This window comes from Mastigoproctus giganteus, chromosome 11 (assembly GCF_048544385.1).
Source record: "Mastigoproctus giganteus isolate SK-2022 chromosome 11, ASM4854438v1, whole genome shotgun sequence".
In the NCBI taxonomy this organism is placed as follows: Eukaryota; Metazoa; Arthropoda; class Arachnida; order Uropygi; family Thelyphonidae; genus Mastigoproctus; species Mastigoproctus giganteus.
Window position 1 is genome coordinate 99986655 of NC_143585.1, and position 22412 is coordinate 100009066.

Consider the following 22412-nt stretch of genomic DNA (forward strand, 5'->3'; position numbering starts at 1 on the left):
TAGATGTGCATAAGTTTGCCTTTAGCCACTGGGACAGATTTCCATCTGTTGTGGAAATTGATAGCTTAAATAAATTTAAGGCTGAACTAGACAAACATTTGGAGTGACCAGATGGGTGAAATGGGAAGGGTTTTTTTTTTTTTTTTTTTGGCTGATGCTTTATAAGCTTGCTTTCTTGTATCATATGCCTCAACTAATGCTAATTCTAAATCCCACATCAGTACACTATGATCACTGCTACTTATTGGTTCTTCCTTTATCTGCATATTCTTAATACACAAATGATCACTGCTGATAACCAGTTAGAGTATTACCCTCTCTGGTTGCTCTCAAACATGTTGCTGCAGAAAACAATCATCCAATAAATACACAAAAGTCTTGCTAGTGTGCAAGTGACCAACCCACAAGTTCCAGTCAATATCTGGAACTTGATCCTTAAGTGAACTTAAGGCTAAAGTTCACCCTTTTGCAGAAGCAGTTGCTCTAGACTTTCTTTTATGAATAATGCATGTCCTTTACATATTTCCCCTAGTGAACTTCCCTTCAGCGATGGGGAAGAGGAAATAGCCTTTATGGAATAATCAACCAGTTCCACCTCCCCAGACTCAGTCCAATAGAACATTATCGGTGTCCTAAGGAGGAAAGTTTCCAATCACAAGCCCTGCAAGAAATCGCACTGGACTTACTTTAGTCCTTACACTAGAAGGATAATTGATACTTGGAGTCAGTTTTGCACATATAATTCATGAGATAACCCATGGACTTCTACATATAAAAGAGCCTGTTTGAAATGGTGCAATCAGCATGCCAGTTATATTGGCTCATGGTGACCTTCACTGATAAGTTTAAATTTCAGCCTTCAATCAGATTCTCATTTTGTTTTCAAGCCTTGGTTGTGTTCCCCATGGCTTTTCAATCACTATTTTTGGCTTTCATGAACTCACTTGAATAGTAATTTCATAGTAAAATTTATTTAGTGTTTGTGCATGATTAAGACACATTAAAATAAGTGTCTCACTTTTTTTTTTTTTTTTTGTTATAAGCTAATGAAAGGTTCTTTTTATTTATTTTATATATATTTTTTTTTTGTTTGCTCCTTAGTTTGTTTAGGATTTTTGGGTATTACTTAAGGAAAAGATGGATCAACACCAGATTTCCTGATGTAAGTGGTTAATTTAGTTACCATAGTTTGAATTCTTCATTGATTTCTGGTCACCATGTGATACACCAAGTTGTTGCATTCACCAAAATATTTTGTACACCAAACTGGTATACAGTGTTTTAGCTTATGCTTAATTGATATTTGACTTTAGTTTTGTTTATAGGCTGATCCTTACATAGTTGTTCAGCTGGGGAGAAGAAAAGCTACCAACAAAAAGAACTATAAACCGAACACCCTTTGTCCCATATTTGGAGAGTAAGTAAATCTTCACATTTAATTGGAAAAACTGATGCATGACATGATTTAAACCTTATGAAGTACTGATAAGATTAATTTGTCTGTCAGAAACATGAACTAACCTATGGAATGCTGCAGTTTACAAACTTTTAGTAATCCTCCCTACTGATCATGATAGTTATTTTTGCAAATTTAAAAAAAAAAAAAAATTGAACAGAATGACATAACTGATCTCATAAGAGCTTTCTTCACTTTATTTTTTATTTGAGGGAAATAATTAGTGACCTTACAAGGAAAAGCTAAAAAGTAATGCCTCATGGTTTATATACCTCATGCAAGATGGCATAGAAAGTTCCAGCCAGGTTCTCCTTGTAACTAAAAGTTTTTATAGTTAGTAAGTTCATAGTAGCATTTATGTGATTTGCAGGCTGCTTTGTTTTAAATGGAAACAGCTTTGAACATGGGGTTCAAAGAAAGATAAGTGACAAGCTTTATTAGCAATAAAGCTTGTCATCAGTATTTATTCTTCTTTAAATGTGAAAGCATTCCTATTTAAATATTATCATGAATGGAGATGAATCCTAAATTTGCTATTATGATCCAGAAAACAAGAGATAGTCCAAGGAATTTTTCCATAAAATGCTTTAATAACCAAAACTATTTGAAGTACAAGCAAAAGCAGGCAAAGTGATGTTTACTGAATTTTTGTAAACAAAAGAAAAAGGGGCCACAATCAAATTCAGTACATTGAGACATTAGACAAGCTCAAAAAAAATAATAATAATAAACTAAATGAGTATGGCCTGGCAGTAGAGGATTATTGCTTCAATCTGATCATACACAACTTCACTGCAGCTGTGCAAAATTGGTAAGAATTTTTTTATCAAGATTTGAAGGTGTACTGCATCCATCCTGTAGTCAGATTTCAGCCCAAGTGACTTTTTTGTTCCAAAATCTTAAAGAACATTTCTGAGGTAATAGATGTGACTCTGAAGAATTTAAAACAGTTCTGAGAGATGGTTAGCCTCTTTGCAAAAAAGATTTTACTTGAATGCCATGCAAAAAATTGCTAAGCTCCAGTAATGCAACAGGTTCTAGAAAATTTGTGCAGATGGGCTGAGAAGTGGCAACTGAAGTTTAACATGGACAAATGCAAAGTACTGCATATGTTGTTATGTTATTGTTGTTATTTGGATTTTAGGAGCATTAGCAACTAAGGCCATATTGCTCCGGGATATGCAGTGGTCATTCCCTGACCTTCCCGCATCCCCCGTATTTGGTAGTGACGGGCTCGAACCCCGGTCTAATCAAGAAGCGTGTGCTGCGCACTGCTGCTCCTTCCCACCTGGCTACAGAGGCGCCTGTACTGCATATGGGTAGAAGTAACCCCAGAGGAACGTACCAATGAAAAAGACCTGGGAGTAATTGTTCATTCAGATATGAAGTTTTCTGAGCAATACAGACAGGCTGCAAGAGCAGGTCATGGGGTTTTGTCAATGATATACAGGAATTTTGTTAGCAGGGAAAAGGAGGTGATTATTCCTTGTATAAGGCAGTGGTCAGGCCATGCCTTAAGTACTGCATACAGATCTGGAGGCCTCATTTTAGGAAGGATGCAGATTTGCTTGAGCATGTACAGAGAAGGGCAACAAGATAGGGGAGGAAAGGGATCCTCTTACCAAGAGAGGCTTAAGTTCTGCAAATTGCAGCGACTGGAGACTAGGCAACTGCAAGGTGATCTGATTGAGGTGTATAAGGCCTTGAATGGGTTGAGCAAACTGAATTCTGATGGGATTCTTCCATTATCTCAGCTTACGAACCTAAGAGGGCATAAATTCAAATTTGGGGAGGACAGTTGTAGAATAGATGTGCAGTAATTTGCCTTTAGCCAGTGGGTGGTTAATTGCTGGAACAAACTTCTATCTGTTATTGTGGAAGTTGATAGATTAAATAATGTCAAGGAGGAACTGGACAAACACTTAAAGGGAATCATTGTGTAAATTTTTTTTTTTTTTTTTTTTTTTTTTTGGCTGATGCTACATATGCTTGCTTTCTTGCATCAAATGCCAAAATTACTATAATTTTAGATTACAAATGTAATATAATTAATTATATTTAACATAATTAATAACATAACATAATTAATTATAATCAATTAATAAATTAATAGATCATGACTCAGACCAGAGCAGCAAAGCAAAAGGCTCAAGCTAATGGAAGTGCTGTGGTTCAGAGCAGAACTGAGGGGGGGCAGTTGTCCTCTGACTCACAGCCTTATAAAATGCACTGTTTGCTTGATGTTTGCAGAGCAATCGGGTCCGGGACATGATATTGCCAAGGGGGGATGTCTTTGTGTGTGCGCGATGCAAGGAGTGTATCGATATCAGGCAACAACTCGGCGTTCTTGTGGGCCTATATGAGAGCTTGAAGGACAGGGTGAATGCCCTCGAAGAAACTAAATTGAGGGGCCCATCAAGCTCTCAGCTGCCCACATCAACGCCAGAGCTTGCACTTGGGCATCGCGTGACACAGAGACAACCCCCCAAGGCAGAATGCGCTGGTCCCGAAGGAACTAGTAGTTGTTGGTGACTCTATTGTCAAGGAAACGGGGAACATCATTTGTAAAAAAGATAGGTGGAACAGGACCAGGGTATGTCTGCCAGGGGCAAAGGTTGATGACGTTGTAGAGCGAATATCATCTTTTAAGGGCACAAGAGTTGATATAGTTGTACACGTTGGCACTAATAATATTAAGAGTAGGAGACCGGCAGAATTACTTAACAAGTACAGGTCACTGTTTAACAAAAGCCGAGAATTAAGGTTGAAATTGAAAGTGTCTGCAATTCTGCCCAGACACGATAGGAGGGAGTATATGATGAGAGCCTTGTCGATCAATTCGGCCCTAGAAAGATTGTGTAAGGCTCAAGGGGTAGAATTTTTTTCAACCTGGACTGTACTTGTTAACAGGAGAGATTGCTTCTAGAGGGATGGAATACACTTAAATAGAAAGGGTGCAAGAATATTTGCTGATGCTATCGAGGCAGTGTTAGGTGGGTCGGAAAACTGCTAGCTTGGGGGGGAGACAAAGACCAATAGATTGACAGTAGCCACTGGCAGAGGTGAAAGAGATTCTTGCACTGCTTCTATTAGAATGAGCAGAAGCCTGAAAAACAAGATGCATGGTATTTCAAAGACTACTGGGAGCCATTGCGGTACAAGTAAACACATGGGTTGTGTTAGGCTAGCTAAGAATAGAAACAGGTGCAGGTATACTTGCGTGTACACCAATGCTAGGAGTTTAGTAAATAAATTTGATGAATTTGAGGTATTGCTCAAAACATCAAAGGCAGATATTGTTGGGATATCAGAGACGTGGTGTCACACAGATATAAGGCATGCAGAACTGCAATTTGGGGAGTACAACGTCTACAGAAAGGATAGACAGGATAGGAAGGGGGGAGAGGTTATGCTATTAGTTAAGAAACACATAAAAACCAAGGAAGTGAAGCCAGTCGACATCGCTGGACAGTGCAATGTTGAGTCAGTTTGGTGTGACATAAGCATTGGGAGATCAAAATTGAGAGTAGGAGTGTGCTATAGGCCTAATGACTCTGATGAGTATAATAAGATATTGTACAGGGAAATAGAGTGGGCCAGTAAATCAGAGTCTTATAATGGGAGATTTTAATTTCCCAGATATTGACTGGAATTTGGGGGCTGGTTACTCACACACTAGCAGGGCTTTTGTGGATTTATTGGATGATTGTTTTCTACATCAGCATGTTCGGGAGGCAACTAGAGGGAGTAATACTCTTGATTTGATTATCAGCAGTGATCCTTCATGCATTAAGAATCTGCAGATAAATGAACCACTAGGTGGCAGTGATCACAGTGTGCTGAAGTGGGATTTACTCAAAGAGGTAACTACCATTAGGGGTAAAGGGAAGGGTTATTGCTTCCGTAAAGGCAACTACGATGGACTGAGACAGTATTTAAATTCTATACAGTGGGACCAACTGATGATGTTACCAACAGCAAATTGAAAATGGAAAGCATTCAAAGAACTTATCTTGGAAGCTACTAGGCTTTACATACCAACTAAGAAATATTGTTCAAGGTTTAGGCCAAAATGGATGTCAGATGAGCTAATGAGGCATATGGCAGAGATGAAAAATGCATGGGATACTTACAAATTAACACATGACCCAGAAGCCTATGATAGATACAAGTTGATATGCAACCAAGTTACAAAGGAGGTTAGGCAGGCAAAAGCAGATTACGAGAAATCCTTGGTGAGGAATGCAAAGAAAAACAGCAAAGAGTTCTTTACTTATGTAAACTCTAGAAGGAAGGGGATGAATCAGATTGCTCCACTTGATACTGATAGGTCAACTGTTGATGATCCTGCTCGGGTAGCTAACAAACTAAATGAATATTTTGCATCCTCATTCACACATGAGGAGTTATTCAGCAAGGGGAATGCCAGAGGTGAATTCAACTCTAGCAGTATGCTACAGAATCTTGAAATAACTGGGAGTAAAGTGGAGGAGAAACTGTTGAAGATAAACAAGAAAGGCACCCGGGGGTGGATGGGATCTATCCAGTTATATTAAAGGAGGCAGCAAAGGAAATAAGCAAACCCTTAGCCATAATTATGAGAGCTTCCTTGGACTCAGGAGAGGTACCCATAGACTGGAAATGTGCAAATGTGACCCCAATTCACAAAGGAGGATCAAAGGCTGACACAAGTAATTATAGACCTGTGAGCTTAACTTCTGTTCCAGGAAAATTAATGGAGGCACTGGTTAAAGAAGCACTGCAGGATCATTTAGACAAGACTTCAGTTATAGTTCAGACACAGCATGGTTTTGTTAAGGGGAAGTCTTGCATGACCAACTTGATTGGATACTATGATGCAGTCACAAAAGACCTGGATGCAGGGAATAACTTTGATATTATATACTTGGATCTTAGAAAGGCTTTTGATACTGTTGCACATAGAAGACTGCTACACAAATTGGAGCAGTGTGACATTGGAGGCAAATTGCTGCTATGGATAAAGGGGTGGTTGAGGGGGAGAAGACAGAGAGTGGTAATCAATGGAGACTGCTCATCGTGGACTAATGTTATTAGTGGAGTCCCTCAGGGCTGGGTCCATTATTGTTTTCTGTATTTATAAATGATATTGATGATGGTATATCAAGCTTAATGTCCAAGTTTGCAGACGATACAAAGGTTGGCAGGGTTGTCAAGGACACTACTGACACTATGCTGCTGCAACAGGATCTGAAAAGGTTGAGCAGATGGGCTGAGAGGTGGCAAATGAAGTTTAACATTGACAAATGTAAAGTACTACACATGGGAAACAGCAACCCCAGAGCAACGTATCAACTCTGTGGTACTACACTGACAGTGGTAGAGAATGAAAGGGACTTGGGGGGTGGTTGTGCAGTCAGATATGAAGTTCTCTGAGCAGTGCAGACGGGCTGCAAGAGTAGCTCATGGAGTATTGTCAATGATATACAGGAATTTTTCCAGCAGGGATAATGAGATGATTATTCCATTGTATAAGGTATTGGTTAGGCCACACCTAGAGTACTGTATACAGATCTGGAGGCCTCATTTCAAGATGGATGTAGAGCTGCTGGAACGAGTACAGAGAAGGGCAACAAGATTAGTGAATGGAACAAAGGGGTGCTCTTACGAAGAAAGGCTTAAGTTTTGCAAATTACAGTGTCTTGAGTCTAGGCACCAGCGAGGTGATCTGATAGAGGTGTATAAAGCCTTGAATGGTTTAAGCATGCTCAATGCTGATGGGATTCTTCCTCTAGCTCAGGAAAATCACCTGAGAGGGCATAAATTCAAATTGAGGAAAGACAGATGTAGGATAGACGTGCGGAAATTTGCCTTTGGCCAGCGGGTGGTTGGTTGGTGGAACAGACTTCCATCCCTTGTGGTGGAGGTTGATAGCCTAAATAAGTTTAAGGCTCAAGCTGGACAGGTATTTTGAACGAACAGAGGGGTGAAGTGGAAGTGGGTTTTTTTTTTTTTTTTTGTTTTTTGGCTGATGCTGCATAAGCTTGCTTTCTTGCAACAAATGCCTCTACTAATGCTAATGTGGTATTTGAATTGTCCAAGGTTTCAGCCTCAGCTACTCCATGAAAGCAACTTATTTTAGAATTTAATAATTTTCTGGTTAAAGAAAAACTTTAAACAAATCTAGCTATGATTCATCCCTCTTAGTTTGAAAAAGTTATTTGGAATAAAAGAGAATTTAAAATTAACCAATATGCAAAATTTTTAACACTTTTAACCTATGGAACTGAGAGATGGGTGAAAAATGAAGGAAATTAATCAAAAATTAGAATCTTCAAAAACAGAGGTTTAATAAATGGAAGTAACAGTTATGACCAGTGGTGACCATAATTATAGAGACATTTTAAATTTGAAGTATAATTTTTTGTATTCTCAGTAGTTTTTAAAAAAAAGAACAAAAGAAAAAAAAGAAAAACAAATTTTGTATCATTGTAGCACATTCAGAAGTAAATATTTCAAATTTTTTAAACAATGCCACGAGGTTTATGATTATGAAATATTGCATTCGCAACTATAATAGTTTTTAATGAATTATTTTTAAAAATAAACTCTTCAACATTTATGATACATTCGTATTTTAGTATTTTTAATTTCTTTAAGAATTTACAGTACTGTTGTGATTTGTGATCGCAGATATATTACAATTTTATGATGGTAACTAAGAGTTATTTTTGAAGAATTTTTCTATAAAATTGTCCCTTTTTTATTTTTGAGAAAATACCTTTATCACACCACCTAACTTCTTCCTCAGGCTGTTGGCATAACAAATGAATAAAAAAAATATATTTCACTTATTTTTTAGTAATTATTCATCTTGTGAAGTAATGTGAATAAATTCAACACACTCCAAACGTTACCACGGCATAAAACTAATGCATTTGAAATCAACTTGCTTTCTAGCTAATGTGACAAATAATAAGACTTGCATGCCTATGTTGCATCTTGTAGTTGTTTGCTTAAAATTTATGTATTAATTGTGTGTATTACGAAATAACGAAATCTCTAAGCTTAGGAGTAGAGCCATTTTATTTTTGATTGATTTTTCACCATTGTGAAAGCCCATAAAAAATATACAGCAATAGCAGTTGGGAAACTTCATTAATTTGAATTTCAAGGTACCTTAAATTATACTTTTTGATTTAAACAAATTTGAATTATACAAATTTATTTAATTCAAAAAACACCTTCCAAAAATTTTGTAAGAAATGTTAACATACTGTACATAACACTTGGTAATTATGTTTTCTTCACTGCAAGGGTAAAAATGGACAAAATTATTTTCTACTTAATATTGAAATATTAATTAGAAAATAATTAAATTACTTCTGACTCGGTAATTATACCAAGTCAAAAGTAACAAATAATTAAATCAGTAAATTAAATATAGTGTGTCTAATATGTAGTAAATTTATGCGTGGTGGCAAGGAGTAAGTGAAAAATAAAATATAGTCTGAAATTCACATATTTATTACCCAAGTTGTAAACTCAGAATGAGAATTGGTAGTCAAAGCAGCAGGCACACAGATCACATGCTTGCACTATGCTGTTGTCAGACTCCTCACATTTTTGGCAGTGTCAGGGATGTTACTGAGCCCTGGCAACTGCTGCTGATTGTGTGGAAGAAGACAAAGGAGAGGAGAACCCTTACCTGAACTTCAGCATTTTTTCGGTAAAGTATTCAATGTAGCTGCTATACCTGAGTTGCTATTGAAATGTGGGGAAGCTGACAACATCATAGTTGAAGCATCACAAATAGTTAATGACAAAGTCATATTAAATTTGTGTGGTGCTTTCACTATGCATATTTGTGTGGAAGCACAAATTTAATGGCTTCTTATTAAATTTTTATGGTATTTCCACTATGTGTTTGTCAGCCTCTCCACATTTAAGTAGCAAATCAAGTATAGCAACCACAGTGAATACTTTACAGGAAAAATGCTAAGGTTTGGTGGGGTTCTCCTCTCCTTTGTCTTCTTTCACATGATCAACAGCAGTTGTCTGGTATCAGCAATGCCAATGGCACTGCCAGAAGTTGCAGTCCACATCGAAAGAATCATCAGAAGTTTACTGAACAATCTATTACAGCCTGATGATCTGGCAACTGCATATCAGATATACAGTTGCCAGGTCATACTCTTTAATGGCATTATTAATTTGTAAATAAACCCAGCTTTAGCATCACACTTTTTGATTATGCTAGGCTCTCCACAGAATTCCATTAACTGATACTTTCATGTCTCATGGTATCCAGGACACTCCATTTATTGATTTCTTGCATAGGAAGGTTGTGTTTTATCTCTGAGCATCGCACTAAGCACTTCCGGTACAGTGTTTTGAGAGAGCTAATGATACCCACATTTAGGGATTGCTGACAGCTAGTTATGTTGGTTGGCAAGATAAGAATTTGCATGTATTCCAAATTTATTATTGCCTGATTGTGAGGAGGCACACTGATCTGTGATCAGAAGTTTCCTATTGTGACTGGCCATTTGCCCTTCCAACTATGAGCCACTCCATAAACAGCTTACCAGCCATTAAAGCATTTTTGTTTGTTCTGTAATCAGAAAGTAGATGTGTTATCCCTTTATAAAGCATCAAGGCTTTTCATATTTTTCCAATGAAAAGTGGTTTTAACTTGCAGTTGTAAACCAAACACAGCCAGTCACACTTTTTTGATTTCTTCCCATCATGACATGTTTCTTCTTTAAAGGTTGTTTTTTGGTCTGAGTGTAAACTGTTGAAGTAGCATCTTGTGCATAGTTCTGTGAACTTCTACATATCAGAAAATTACATTTCACCACTGATGGACAGCAATACCATGCCCACGGGTGCCGGCAGGATAGGTTGAAAGGTGGTGCAAAAAAAAAAAAAAAACCTACGGTAGAACTTTGATGATCTGAACTGTCAAATATCCAAACCACTGCCTCTCCCCCCCCCCAAAAATTACATTATCTACTTTTAATGCACTGGCTCTTATGCTGAAATATTACTCCTGCTGCTTGATACATTCGTTTCCAATTATTTATTTGATGATATATGCAGTATAGCATAGAAATAGTGTTAATTTGTCATTACAGGAGTTAAAAATCAAATGTTGGCTTTAACTACTGTGTGGTTCCAGGATAGTCTCCCGTGACCTTGTTGCACCATTCTGTTGTACTGTTGTGAGTGTGAGAGTAGGGGTTTCGTTTCACTCAGTCTGTTGCTAGCCACTGCAGTTTGAGGTTATTTCAGGTGTTTTGTTTCTAATCACTCTATGTTCGAGTTTGTGTGTGGTGATTTCAAAGTGAAATATTCTGTCATTTTCATTTTTAATTTTAATACTGCTGCCCCTTTGTGTTAATAATGGCATCTTCAGGCAAAAGAAACCAATAGATAACAATTATTAATAGACTGGAAAAGGGCAAAACTGGTGTATCTCTTGCTAAGGTTTTTAATATTGGTAAAGCAACCATATCTGACAAAGAGTAGAAAAAAATGAAATTTTGAAATTTCATTTTTTTTGTCTAAACTTTGAAATTACTTCAAAGTTTAGACAATGAACATGGCTCTGAAAAAAGGAAAACTATGAAAAAAGCTAGTGATGAAGAAATTAGAAGACACTGTTTATTATTGTTTCTACAAAAGAGAAGTCAAGGCAAACCTATTTCTGGGCCTCTGTTATGTGAAAAAGCATTACAATTGAATCTGAATTTAAAGCCAGTACAGGATGGCTGAAAAATTTCAAATCTTGCTGCAGTATAAGGGAGCTTGAAATTCAAGGAGAAGCTTTATCAGATAGTCTCAGAAGCAGAAGCTTTTAAAGAGTCTTTTCTGAAAATGGCGGAGGAAGAAGGTTTCCAAGGATGATGTTTACAATGCAGATGAAAATGGTCTTGATTAGAAGTCGCTCCTTCGTAAATCACTTGCAGTTATGGACAGCGTGTTACAGTTATGGCATGTGCAAATGCAAGTGGACAGCATGTTTTACTGTTGTTGGTCATTGGGAAATCCAAGATGCTTTAAAGGTGTAAAGTGCCTACCAGTATGATATAAAAGGACAGAAAAATGCTTGGATGATTTCCAACTTTTTTTGGATTGGTTTAGCCATTTTATTCCAAGTGTGAGGAGGCATTGACAAAATGAGGGTAAAGATGGTAAAGTTTTGTTTATTATCGATAATGCACCATCCCAGCCTCCTCTTGAAAAAATGAATTCAATTGACCAGAACTTCATTGTCAGGTTTTTATCGCCGAATTGGCTGCAGCCAATGGATCAAAGTGTTATAGAAAAACTAAAACAAAGATGTACAAAACATAAGTCCAGCATCACTTGCTGCTACCAGAGGGAAACGAAGAGAGCATGGTTGAGTTTTCAAAGAAGCTCAACATTAAGGATTGTTGATACATGTTAGCAGATGCCTGGAACATGTTGTTGGAAGATATCTGAAAAAGGCATGGCATAAACTTTGGGTGCTGCTGAAGAAGTCACCTTTCCACATAACTATAGGCTGATTTCACTGATCAGCTGTTTAGGCAAAGTCCTGGAAAAAATGGTTCAGGCGGCTAACATGGTTCGTGGAAACTAACAACTTGCTAAATAGCAATCAGTACGGGTTTCGAAAAAACCATTCCACATTATATGTAATGATAAAAGTGAAAGCAAACATCCAAAATGCATTCATAAGAGGACAACATCTGGTCATGATCAATCTCAATATTGAGGAAGCCTTTGATACCACCTAGCATTATGGTGTATTTCAAGATCTTCATTCTTTTGTCTTGAGAGGTCATTTACCCCACTTTATACAAAACTTCCTATGCCACAGAACATTTCAGGCTAGATACATGAACAATTTATCCAAATCATTTGAATAAGAGGAGGGTGTACTGCAGGGGTCCATTCTTAGTCCAACATTATTTGCAATAAGAATTACAAACATGACATGAGATGTACCGAATACAGTCGAATCATACATGTTTGCTGATGATGTCATTATTTCTTGTCAATCCCAAACCATGAACACCATTGAAAGACAACTTCAAATTTCCATCGCTAAAATAGAATCATGGGCATTGCAGAATGGCTGTTCCCTATCAGAAAAGAAATCTAGTGCAATTCATTTTTGTAAAAAACACAAAACTCCACCCAGATCCAGATATATTTAAAAAAAAAAACAACCTGATCCCTGTCACTAACAATTTGTCTGTTGGGGTTATATTTAGATAATTAACTCAATTTTGCTTCCCATATAGCTTGCCTTTGGACTACATGTCTTAAAAAACTGAACATCCTAAGAGCAGTCTCTGCTATGTCCTGGGGTGCTGACAGAAGCTCTCTCCTTCATCTTTATAGAGCTTTAATGAGATCATGCTTAGATTATGGATCACCTGTCTATAACTCCACTAGGAAAAGTTCTCTGTTACATCTGAATACCATACAGCATAGTGCCCTTAGGATAGCTGTGGGAGCCTTCAGAACATCTCCGGTACATAGCCTGTATATTGAGGCAAATGAACCCCCTTTGCATCTCAGGAGAAAATCCTTATTGTGTAATTATGCAGCAAAGATTAAAAGTATTCTGTCCCACCCTAGCTTGCAGTACCTGTTTGACCCTCAACATACCATACTATATCACAATAAACCTAATGAAAACTGCTCCGCAGGTCTTCGACTGCAAGAGCTTATGCTAAGTTGGGACATCAACTTTCATAGCATATTCCAAGACTTTGATGTGTCTGAACTTCCCTGGACTGAATTCTCACCTCTCTGTGACAATTTATTTTTAAGATAGGGAAAATCTTCCCTGGAAAACATCAACCTTCAGCAGCCACGTAAAGCACATTGCTTGGAAAATTCAGAGAAAGTACAAATATATACTGATGGATCCAAAACAGATGCAGCTCTAGGTGCTGCAGCAGTTTCCTCCACCTTCTCAGTAACTGTGTCACTTCCTATTGAATGCAGTATCTATACTGCAGAATTATTTGCAATAAAACTCTAGATAACATAAACAATCACCATATCAAGCAATCTTTGATATATACCGAGTCTTTAAGTACAATCACTGCCATTCAATCTGTATTTTCCGCCTCTAATTCCATTCTTAAAGAGATCCAATCCAAATTATTTTACTGTCAAACAACCAATCAGAAAGTTACATTCTGCTGGGTCCCTGGTCATGTCGGCATCCCAGGTAATGAACATGCAGGTGATGCTGCTAAACATCCCAATTCTGGATCCTCCAGTCAACTAAAAGTGCCCTACACCGACTAAAAATCCATTATTAAAACAGCATGCAGGAAACAATGGTCTCACCTTTGGAAAACTGAAATCAATAATAAACTGCTGCAGATAAAAAAAAAAGGAAAAAAAAGTAGACTGTGGACATCTAGTTCCAGGAGAAGTAGGCAACAAGAAGTGAATCTGGCAAGTGAATCAGTCATTCACATCCAACTCCAACTCACCTGTATTTGCTTATGGGAGAGAACCCTCCTCAGTGTTTCTTTTGTCAGTAGCAGCTAACAATAAAACACATTCTCATTGAATGTCCCCAACATTCAACAATCAGAAAATCAAGTTTTAGCTCCCTATCCAACTTACTGGAACCATTAACCTTGTTACATATTCTTGGCAATGAAGAAAATTTCATGGAACTGTTTTTATTTGAAACACACAAATTTGTATAATATATTGTGATCATAGTGACAAGCAAATCATGAACAGGCACTGTATGGCCCCAGAGGGCCCTTGTGCCACCCCCCCCCCAAATACAATAACAACAAAAAACTGATGAAGAAATTGTTGCATTAGTCCAGGATGAAGAATGTGCTGACTTTAACCAAGGTGATTCTGATAATGAAGAAAAAGAGGGAGTGGGCCTGCTCACACGGAGGCCTTCACTGGCTAGAAACTGCAATGGCATGGTGTGAGCAACCATCTGAATGCAGTTCTACGGGGATATTGGTATTAAAGAGGATGAGAGACCTCGCCGCAAAAAGTCTCGCAGGGTTCAAAGAAAATTTCAATATTACATATTTTAAAAAATAAATGTGATTTATAGTTGAAACTATGTAAAACTATTAGGTAAGCTCAAATTAATGTAATATATAATATACATTGTTTCTTCAAAACGTTTTGGTTATTATTTACAAACTATTTCCTAAATCAATTATTTTTTATAATACTTCATATTTCAAAATACAGTAGCAATAATCTTGCATACAATAATTTAATTGTAGGCCTAATTACACTTTGTTTCACATAAACTGGGTATTCTCATCTATGTCTGATTATCCAAATTACTTGATTAACTGAACCAATCTTTGTCCCAATTAGTTCGGATAATCGACATTCTAATGTATTACATTAGGGTCACCCAGTAAGTTATTACATATACCCATGTATATTGTGTCTATAAATTGTGTGTGTTGTCTAGTTGATTTGCCGGTTTTTCTGGACCAAAAAACTTTGCTATCTACTCCTGAGACCAACTAACTCAGCCATGGAGTGAAAAAAAAAGCCCATAAAAGTTCATGTCAATGACAGGATATGAACCCGGGCCTTTACCACTAGGTGTGGGGAGGATGGTGACAATACCACTGTGCTACATGCACAGACTGAAGGTGGTGGATGTGGGACTAAATGGTTTGTTCAACGAATTTTCGAATACATTTTTTTTTTTATCCTCGCCTTTTCCCATTATTATATGGGGTCACCGTTTTTTTTATTGTTTTGGCATGAAATTTTGTTTTTACAGCTGGATGCCCTTCCTGACGCCAACCCTCACCCTTTATGTGGGCTGGGAATATGCGGTGGTCATTCCCTGACCTGCCGCATCCTCCATCTTTGGTGGGTATGGGCTCGAACCCCGGTCTAATCAAGAAGCGTGTGCTATGCACTACTGCTCCTGCCCACCTGGCTACGGATTTTCGAATACATGCGATATGGAATTAAGATATTATTATTAATAATAATAATATCTTAATTAAGTCAAGTTTGATTGATTTACGTGTACAGCTGAGCCAATGTTTCGTGATCAGTTAGAAAATACTGTGCAGACTGTGAGCGCATTCGAGCAGAATGAAAAAGAAAAAGGCGCGACATTTCATCATTGGGAACGAAGATTTTATGAATGCAACTATATCAAACTATATTCACGGAGAAGCCGAGAAGATTGCAGTTTTTATTTAAAGATAATGACGAAAATTAATGGGGTCTAATTCTGTTTTGCAGGAGTTATTTTAATTTTGTTCTTGTTTTATAAATTATTTAAATTAATATTTTAGTTTTTTTATAGAATTTGTTTGAATGTTTCAGTAAATTAATGAGAATATTAAAAATTGTTTATTACTTAAACATTCAAAGGTGGTGCACTTTCACCACCTTGCACCATGCTGCCAGCACTCATGACCATGCCATTTGTCACATGTTATTCTGCCCACTGCTTCATCAGCCTTTATTAGTGACACTGAACCTTTTCTTTTTTTTTTTTTTTAAGTAAATTTTTATTTTCCAAAATGACTTAATTCATTACAAAAATATTGTAAATAATCACCAACATGATGACAACATAACTGAGCATGACTTCCTGCAGCATGTTGGAGGTGATTTTGGAATTGTTGCCTTTAAATTCTTTCAGAGTGCTTGAATTATTGTTTTAGGAATTTTTTATATAACAAAAGAAGTCTAATGGCAACAAATCTAGTGAGTGTGGTGGCATATTCATTTTGAAATCATGCATTTTTAGAACAAGAGGGATAACTCAGCCATACATGGGTATTCTAAGAATTTACATACCCGACATGGCTGTAATTCCTGGAGGGTTAACGGGTCAATTGCAACCCCTGGATGTGTCAATAAATAAGCCTTTCAAGGACTTATGCATGAAGAATGGAATAAATGGATGATGCTCCCACAGCATGAACTAACATCAACAGGGCACATCAAAAGACCTACCATTGTACAGGTTTGCCAGTGGGTCAAAAATGCTTGAAATGAAATTAAAATGGAGACAATAGTATGATCGTTTAAGAAGCGTGGCATAACCAATGCTCTTGACGGCATGGAAGACTACCTTTTGTATGAGGAAACAGATTCATCTGACTCAGAGATCGCTCATAACATGAACGATGGTGACATTGAATATCTTGAATATTATGATGATTTCAGTAATGGCTTTTTAGGGTTTAAGGATAAATGAAAATGTCAGACATTTCATAATCTTTAGAACAAATAAATATTTTTAAAAATTTCTTGTGTTTTATGAATTGAATAAAAACTCCATGTTGTAAGTCCATTTAATAAAAAAAATTAAAAATATAAATGTAACTCCATTTAATTTATTTTTATTACCTATCCCCTGATTACATCCTGTATCATGCCATGTCGCCATATTTGTTTACATCAGTCGGTAAAAGATCGCTTCTTAGTTTTGCCGTAAACAGTATCGAAGGATAATAGAAGGGTTATTATTTTTTCCAAAATATGTGGCCAAAACTAGGGTGCGTTTTGTATGCCCGTGCATCTTATAAGCCGGAAAATATGGTATATTATACAGTAAAACCCAGATGAGAAGTTTTCCAAGGGACTGGAGGTTTAGTACTTCTTAAAAGGGAAAACTTCTTAGGAGGGAAATGACTTAAAGGTATGAAATATTAACTATACAAATAAAAATGAAAAGATACACATACATAATTAAAGATAGTTTTTAAGTACTGTTTCAGAATTTATAAATATTTTACTCTGCCTATGGGGAAACAATTTAAATTGAGGATTTCTAATGATAGCGGGCAAAATAATATGCCAAGTTTCTGGCAGATGTGCAATTGGAGGATCCCCCTGAAACCCCTTAAGAGCCCTCCCCTTTCTGCAGTCTGTGGCATGGAAGCTCATGATAGGAAATAGATTCCTGCCCATGGAGATGCTCTACAACATCCAGGAGATGGATGTCAACTACAGGAAATTTAAAGAGGACATCCTATAGAAGACGCATCATCAGGGAACAGCTTTCACCTTCAGCTGAGTGACTGCTGTAGATTTTTCATTGCACTGTGTGTAGTATGGAAAAAAAAAAATGTTCTTTCATTTCCCATGTTAATAATTTGTTTTATGTAATTTTTCCTGTATTGGTTAATTTTTATGTTACACCCCTAGCATTGTCGCTGTTATGGGTATTGCATCAAGCATTTATATAACTAATCACTGATTGCTATAAAGATATAAATAATTTCTTAACATTCTGTTCATTAAACTCATTACCAAGTTGAAAGGATAAGCTCCTTTGGAGTTACAACTTACCTTAAAAGTCAATTACAATAAGATGGAGCAACAATCCACTAAGTAATTCAGAACAGATTAGAATTTAACTGCAAATGCTTCACTGTGCTTCACATGGTCGATGCTATCCAATTTATGAATATTTATGAAAAACAATTTCGCTATGTTACTTCCATTATATCAAATTGTTTATAGTAAAAAGGTCTAGCACTGAAAGCCTTAGACTATGGAAAATTCACTAATCTAATAAGTTAGAGCCAAGCATCATTTTAGTTTGTAGTAAATCACTGACCAAAATAGGTGAAATGGCATTGCTTCTTTATATCTCATGTTGTGAATGCCTTCACAACGAGTTGCCCTGACATTGAACTACCTCGAATAAGCAACACTTCGCCAGTGGGGAAGACTAATGTTACTTTTTCTTGACAGATACCATCACCCAGGGATCCACCACCCCTGGGGGATGGTATACAATAAGAAAAAGTAACATTAGTATCTTCCACTGGCGAAGTGTTGCTTATTCGAGGTAGGGCAATATCAACGCAACTCGTGAAGGCATTCACAATATGAGATGTAACAAAAACGATACCATTTCACCTACTTCCTTGGTTTACTACGAACTAAAATGATGCTGTGCGCTAATTTGTTCGATTACCAAAATGTTTACATTGATTTATATTTTTTTATATAAAAATAAAGAATTTCTATATTTAAAAAATGTACTAAGTGGGAAAACGTCATTATAATAATACAATGTGTATCCTTTATCATGAACTTTTTATGTCGGAAAATAATACATTAAAATATATACAGAGTTGAAATTGGGAATTAAGAAATCAAACCTAGTACAAGGGAAAACTTCTTATGTGAGAATTTCTTATCCAGGTTATATTATATTATATTATATTATATTCCTAGAGTTACCCTAACATTTTGAAAGATCAAATGATATATAAAAGAATTTTCCCTTCAATAGCAAACTTTCATTTGCTAAAGGAGTCAATATAATAGTAATAATAATTAACCCACAGATTTCATTCGCCTGCTTCAAGTAAATGTGCTTTAAATCCGAAATTGCAAAACTGTTTCCAGTTGTTTTCTCTACTAGTCTGCTTCACTATACTTTCCATTAATTTATTCCTGATATTGAATAAATATCATTGTGACAGTGATAATGTTTCAATTTTTTTTTTCTCCATCTCCATAGGATGTTTGAATTGACTGGTTCTCTTGCTATTGAGAAAGATCTTACTATCTCAGTATGGGATTATGATGCTTTGACAGGAGATGATCTCATTGGACAGACCACAATAGACTTGGAGAATCGCTTTCTGACTAGGTTCCGAGCTACATGTGGTCTACCAAAATCATACCAGATGTAATATAGTTTGGTGTTACTCCCTTCCTTAGACAGTAGTACTCACGATTTACTTAATGTTAATATAAGACTTAGTTTTGTTGCAGTTAATATTCATATATTTCAATATTGGTATTTCTTTATTTTAAAATTTTTAATTTAATCATATTCCAGTAAAATTTATTACAGGTTACTAAAATATAATAGTTCATAGTTGCCAGCTCTATTTTTTGACAGTCTTGTCTTTTTGATCCTTTTTCTTGCTCCTCTAATAACATAATCTTTCTGTCTTTTCACAAAAAAGATACTAAAACTATGGCTTTACATTAAGTTCAGAATTTTGAAATATTCTACAAATTTCTTCTTAATATCTTTCTTCGCAACTAGTTAGCAAATTTGTGCACAAAACAATGTTACACATAATACAGAGTAAAGTTTTACTCCAGATTATGTCACAACGTTAAACTGTGTGTGCATGGTTATGTATGTGTATTTCTGTTTTTATGTATGTATGGTGCAAAGCTGAATTTGATTTAACAGTATCCTTCAGTAAGATATCAAAGAAATGCAACAGAGCTTTTGACACTGTTCCATATAGAAGACTTATATACTTGGAACAAATGTGGCATTAGAGGCAAGTTACTTTTATGGATAAAGGGAAGATCGAATGAAAAAAGACAGAGTAGTTATCAATGGGCACTGCTCTTCTTGGACAACTGTTATTAGTGGATTTCCCGAGGGTTAAATGTGAGAAGATTGTTTTAGTGTAACTCAGACATAATACATACTAAATGAGGGTAGGAGTGTTATAGACCTAATGAGTATAATGAAAAATTATACAGGGAAATAGAATGGGCCAGTAAACTAGAATGGCTTATAATGGAGGATTTTTACTTTCCAGATATTGACTGGGATTTGTGGGTTGATCACTCACACACTAGCAAGACTTTTACCAATTTATTGGATAACTATTTTCTACAGCAGCATATTAAAGAAGCATAAAGAGAAAGCAATACTCTGGATGTTGACTATCAGCATCAAATCTTCATGCATTAAGAATTTGAAAAAAAAAAAACAATAGTTGACAGTGACCAGTGTACTAATGTGGGATATACTTAAAGGATGTAACTACTAACAAGGGTAAAGGGATCAGCTTTTGCTTTTGTAAAGGTGACTGTAGTGGTCTCAGATAGTTTTTAACTTCTATCCAGTGGGATCAACTGATGATGATGATACCAACAGCAAATCCTAAATGGGAAGTATTCAGGGAAATAATCATAGAAGCTATTAGACTTCATGCCAACTAAGAAATATGGCTTCACATGGCCTCTGTAAATCTCAAATTTTTAAACTTATTAGTATCTAATTAATATTAATAAAAATTAATATCTAATCTTTGGTTTTTTGAACAAATTGGAGCAGTATAGCATTAAGCACAAGTTGCTGCTAAGGATAAAGAATGAGTGAGTGGGAGAAGATATAGTGGTTATAAGTGGACAGTGCTCTTTGTGGATTAATGTTATTAGTGGATCCTTCCAGGTTTTGGTGCTGGGCACATTGTTATTTTCTGTATTTATTTATTAATAATATTGAAGATATATCAGGCTTAATGTATAAGTTTTCAAATGATACAAAGGTTGGCAGTAATGATGTTATGCTATCATAAGAAGATCTAGAAAAAGTAGGCACATGGGCTGAAAAATGGCAGTTGAAGTTTAACATGAAAAAAGCAAAATGCTGCATATAGGTAGCAGTAATCCCAATTTTAATATATCAACTGTGTGGTACTACTCAGGTTAGTAGAAAATGAAAAAGACCTGGGGTAATTGTGCAAGCATAAATGAAGTTCTCTGAGCAGTGCAGACGCATAGGACAGCTCATGGGATTTTGTCAATGATGTGCAGGAATTCTTCTAGCGGGGATAAGGAAGTGATTATCCCATAAGCAGTAGTGAGACTACATCTTGAATATTGCATACATGTGTGCAAGCCTCATTTTAGGAAGGATGTAGAGTTGCTGGAATGGGTTCAGAGAAGGGAAATGATTTGAGAGGAACAAATTGATGCTGCTATCAAGAAAGGTGTCAGTTCTGTAAATTGCAGAATTTGGAGAATAGGCACCTGTGAGGTGATCTCATTGAGGTATTTAATGCTTTAAATGGATTGAGCCAAATACAGAGATGATAGGATTTTTCCCCTCTTGTTCAGACTGCACGCTTGACAGGGCATAAATTCAAATTGAGGAAGGATTGTTGCAAAATAGATGTATGGAAGTTTGCTTTCAGCCAGTTGGTGGTTGATTGTTGGAACAAACTTCCATATTTTGTTGTGGAAGTAGATAGTTTGAATAAATTCAAGGAAGAAGTACCCAAACTATTGGAGTGTATGGACAAGTGATGTGGTAGGATTTTTTTTGGCTTGCTGTATAAACTTGCTTTCTTGCATTATTTGCCAACACTAATATTGATGAAGACATATTAGGCTTAATATCTAAGTTTACCTGTGAAGGTCGGTTATCAGTTTAGGTTACTGCAACAAGATCTAGAAATATTACACAGATGGACTTTGAAGTGGTAATTGAAGTTTAACATTAACGAATGTTTGTTGTTTGTTTGTTATTTGGTTTTTAGGAGGATTAGCAACTAAGGCCATATTGCTCCCGGAATATGCAGTGGTCATTCCCTGACCTTTCCGCATCCTCCGTATTTGGTGGTGACGGACTCGAACCCCGGTCTAATCAAGAAGCATGTGCTACGCACTGCTGCTCCTTCCCACTTGGCTACGGAGGTGCATTAATGAATGTAAGGTGCTGCTTATGGGTAGCAGTAATCCCAGAATAACATATCAATTGTGTGGTACCATGCTCACGGTAGTAGAGAATGAAAAAGAACTGGGGGGGGGGGGTAATTGTGCAGTATTACCATTAGTAGAGGCATTTGATACAAGAGAGCAAGCTTATGCAGCATCAGCCAAAAAACCACTTCCACTTCACCACTCTGTTTGTTCAAAATAGCTGTCCAGCTGAGCCTTAAACTTATTTAGGCTATCAACTTCCACGACAAGGGATAGAACTCTGTTCTACCAACCAACCACCGCTGGCTAAAGGAAAATTTCCACACGTCTATTCTACATTTCTACATTTGTCTTTCCTCAATTTGAATTTATGCCCTCTCAAATGATTATTCAGAGCAAGAGAGAAGAATCCCATCGGCATTGAGCATGCTCAAACCATTCAAGGCTTTATACACCTCTATCAGATCGCCTCGCCGGTGCCTGGTCTCCAGACACTGTAATTTGCAAAACG

At 36.5% G+C, this 22412-nt stretch overlaps 1 protein-coding gene across 1 annotated transcript in view; it reads left to right on the forward strand.

Moving 5' to 3' along the window:
* The window catches only part of LOC150078290 (myoferlin-like), a 452265-nt gene that overhangs the window by 315031 nt on the left and 114822 nt on the right, over positions 1–22412 (forward strand). Inside the window, exons 42-43 of the mRNA XM_090384525.1 lie at positions 1326–1417; positions 18960–19130. Of these exons, the coding sequence (XP_090240651.1) occupies positions 1326–1417; positions 18960–19130 (263 nt within the window). The remainder of the gene's footprint in view (positions 1–1325; positions 1418–18959; positions 19131–22412) is intronic.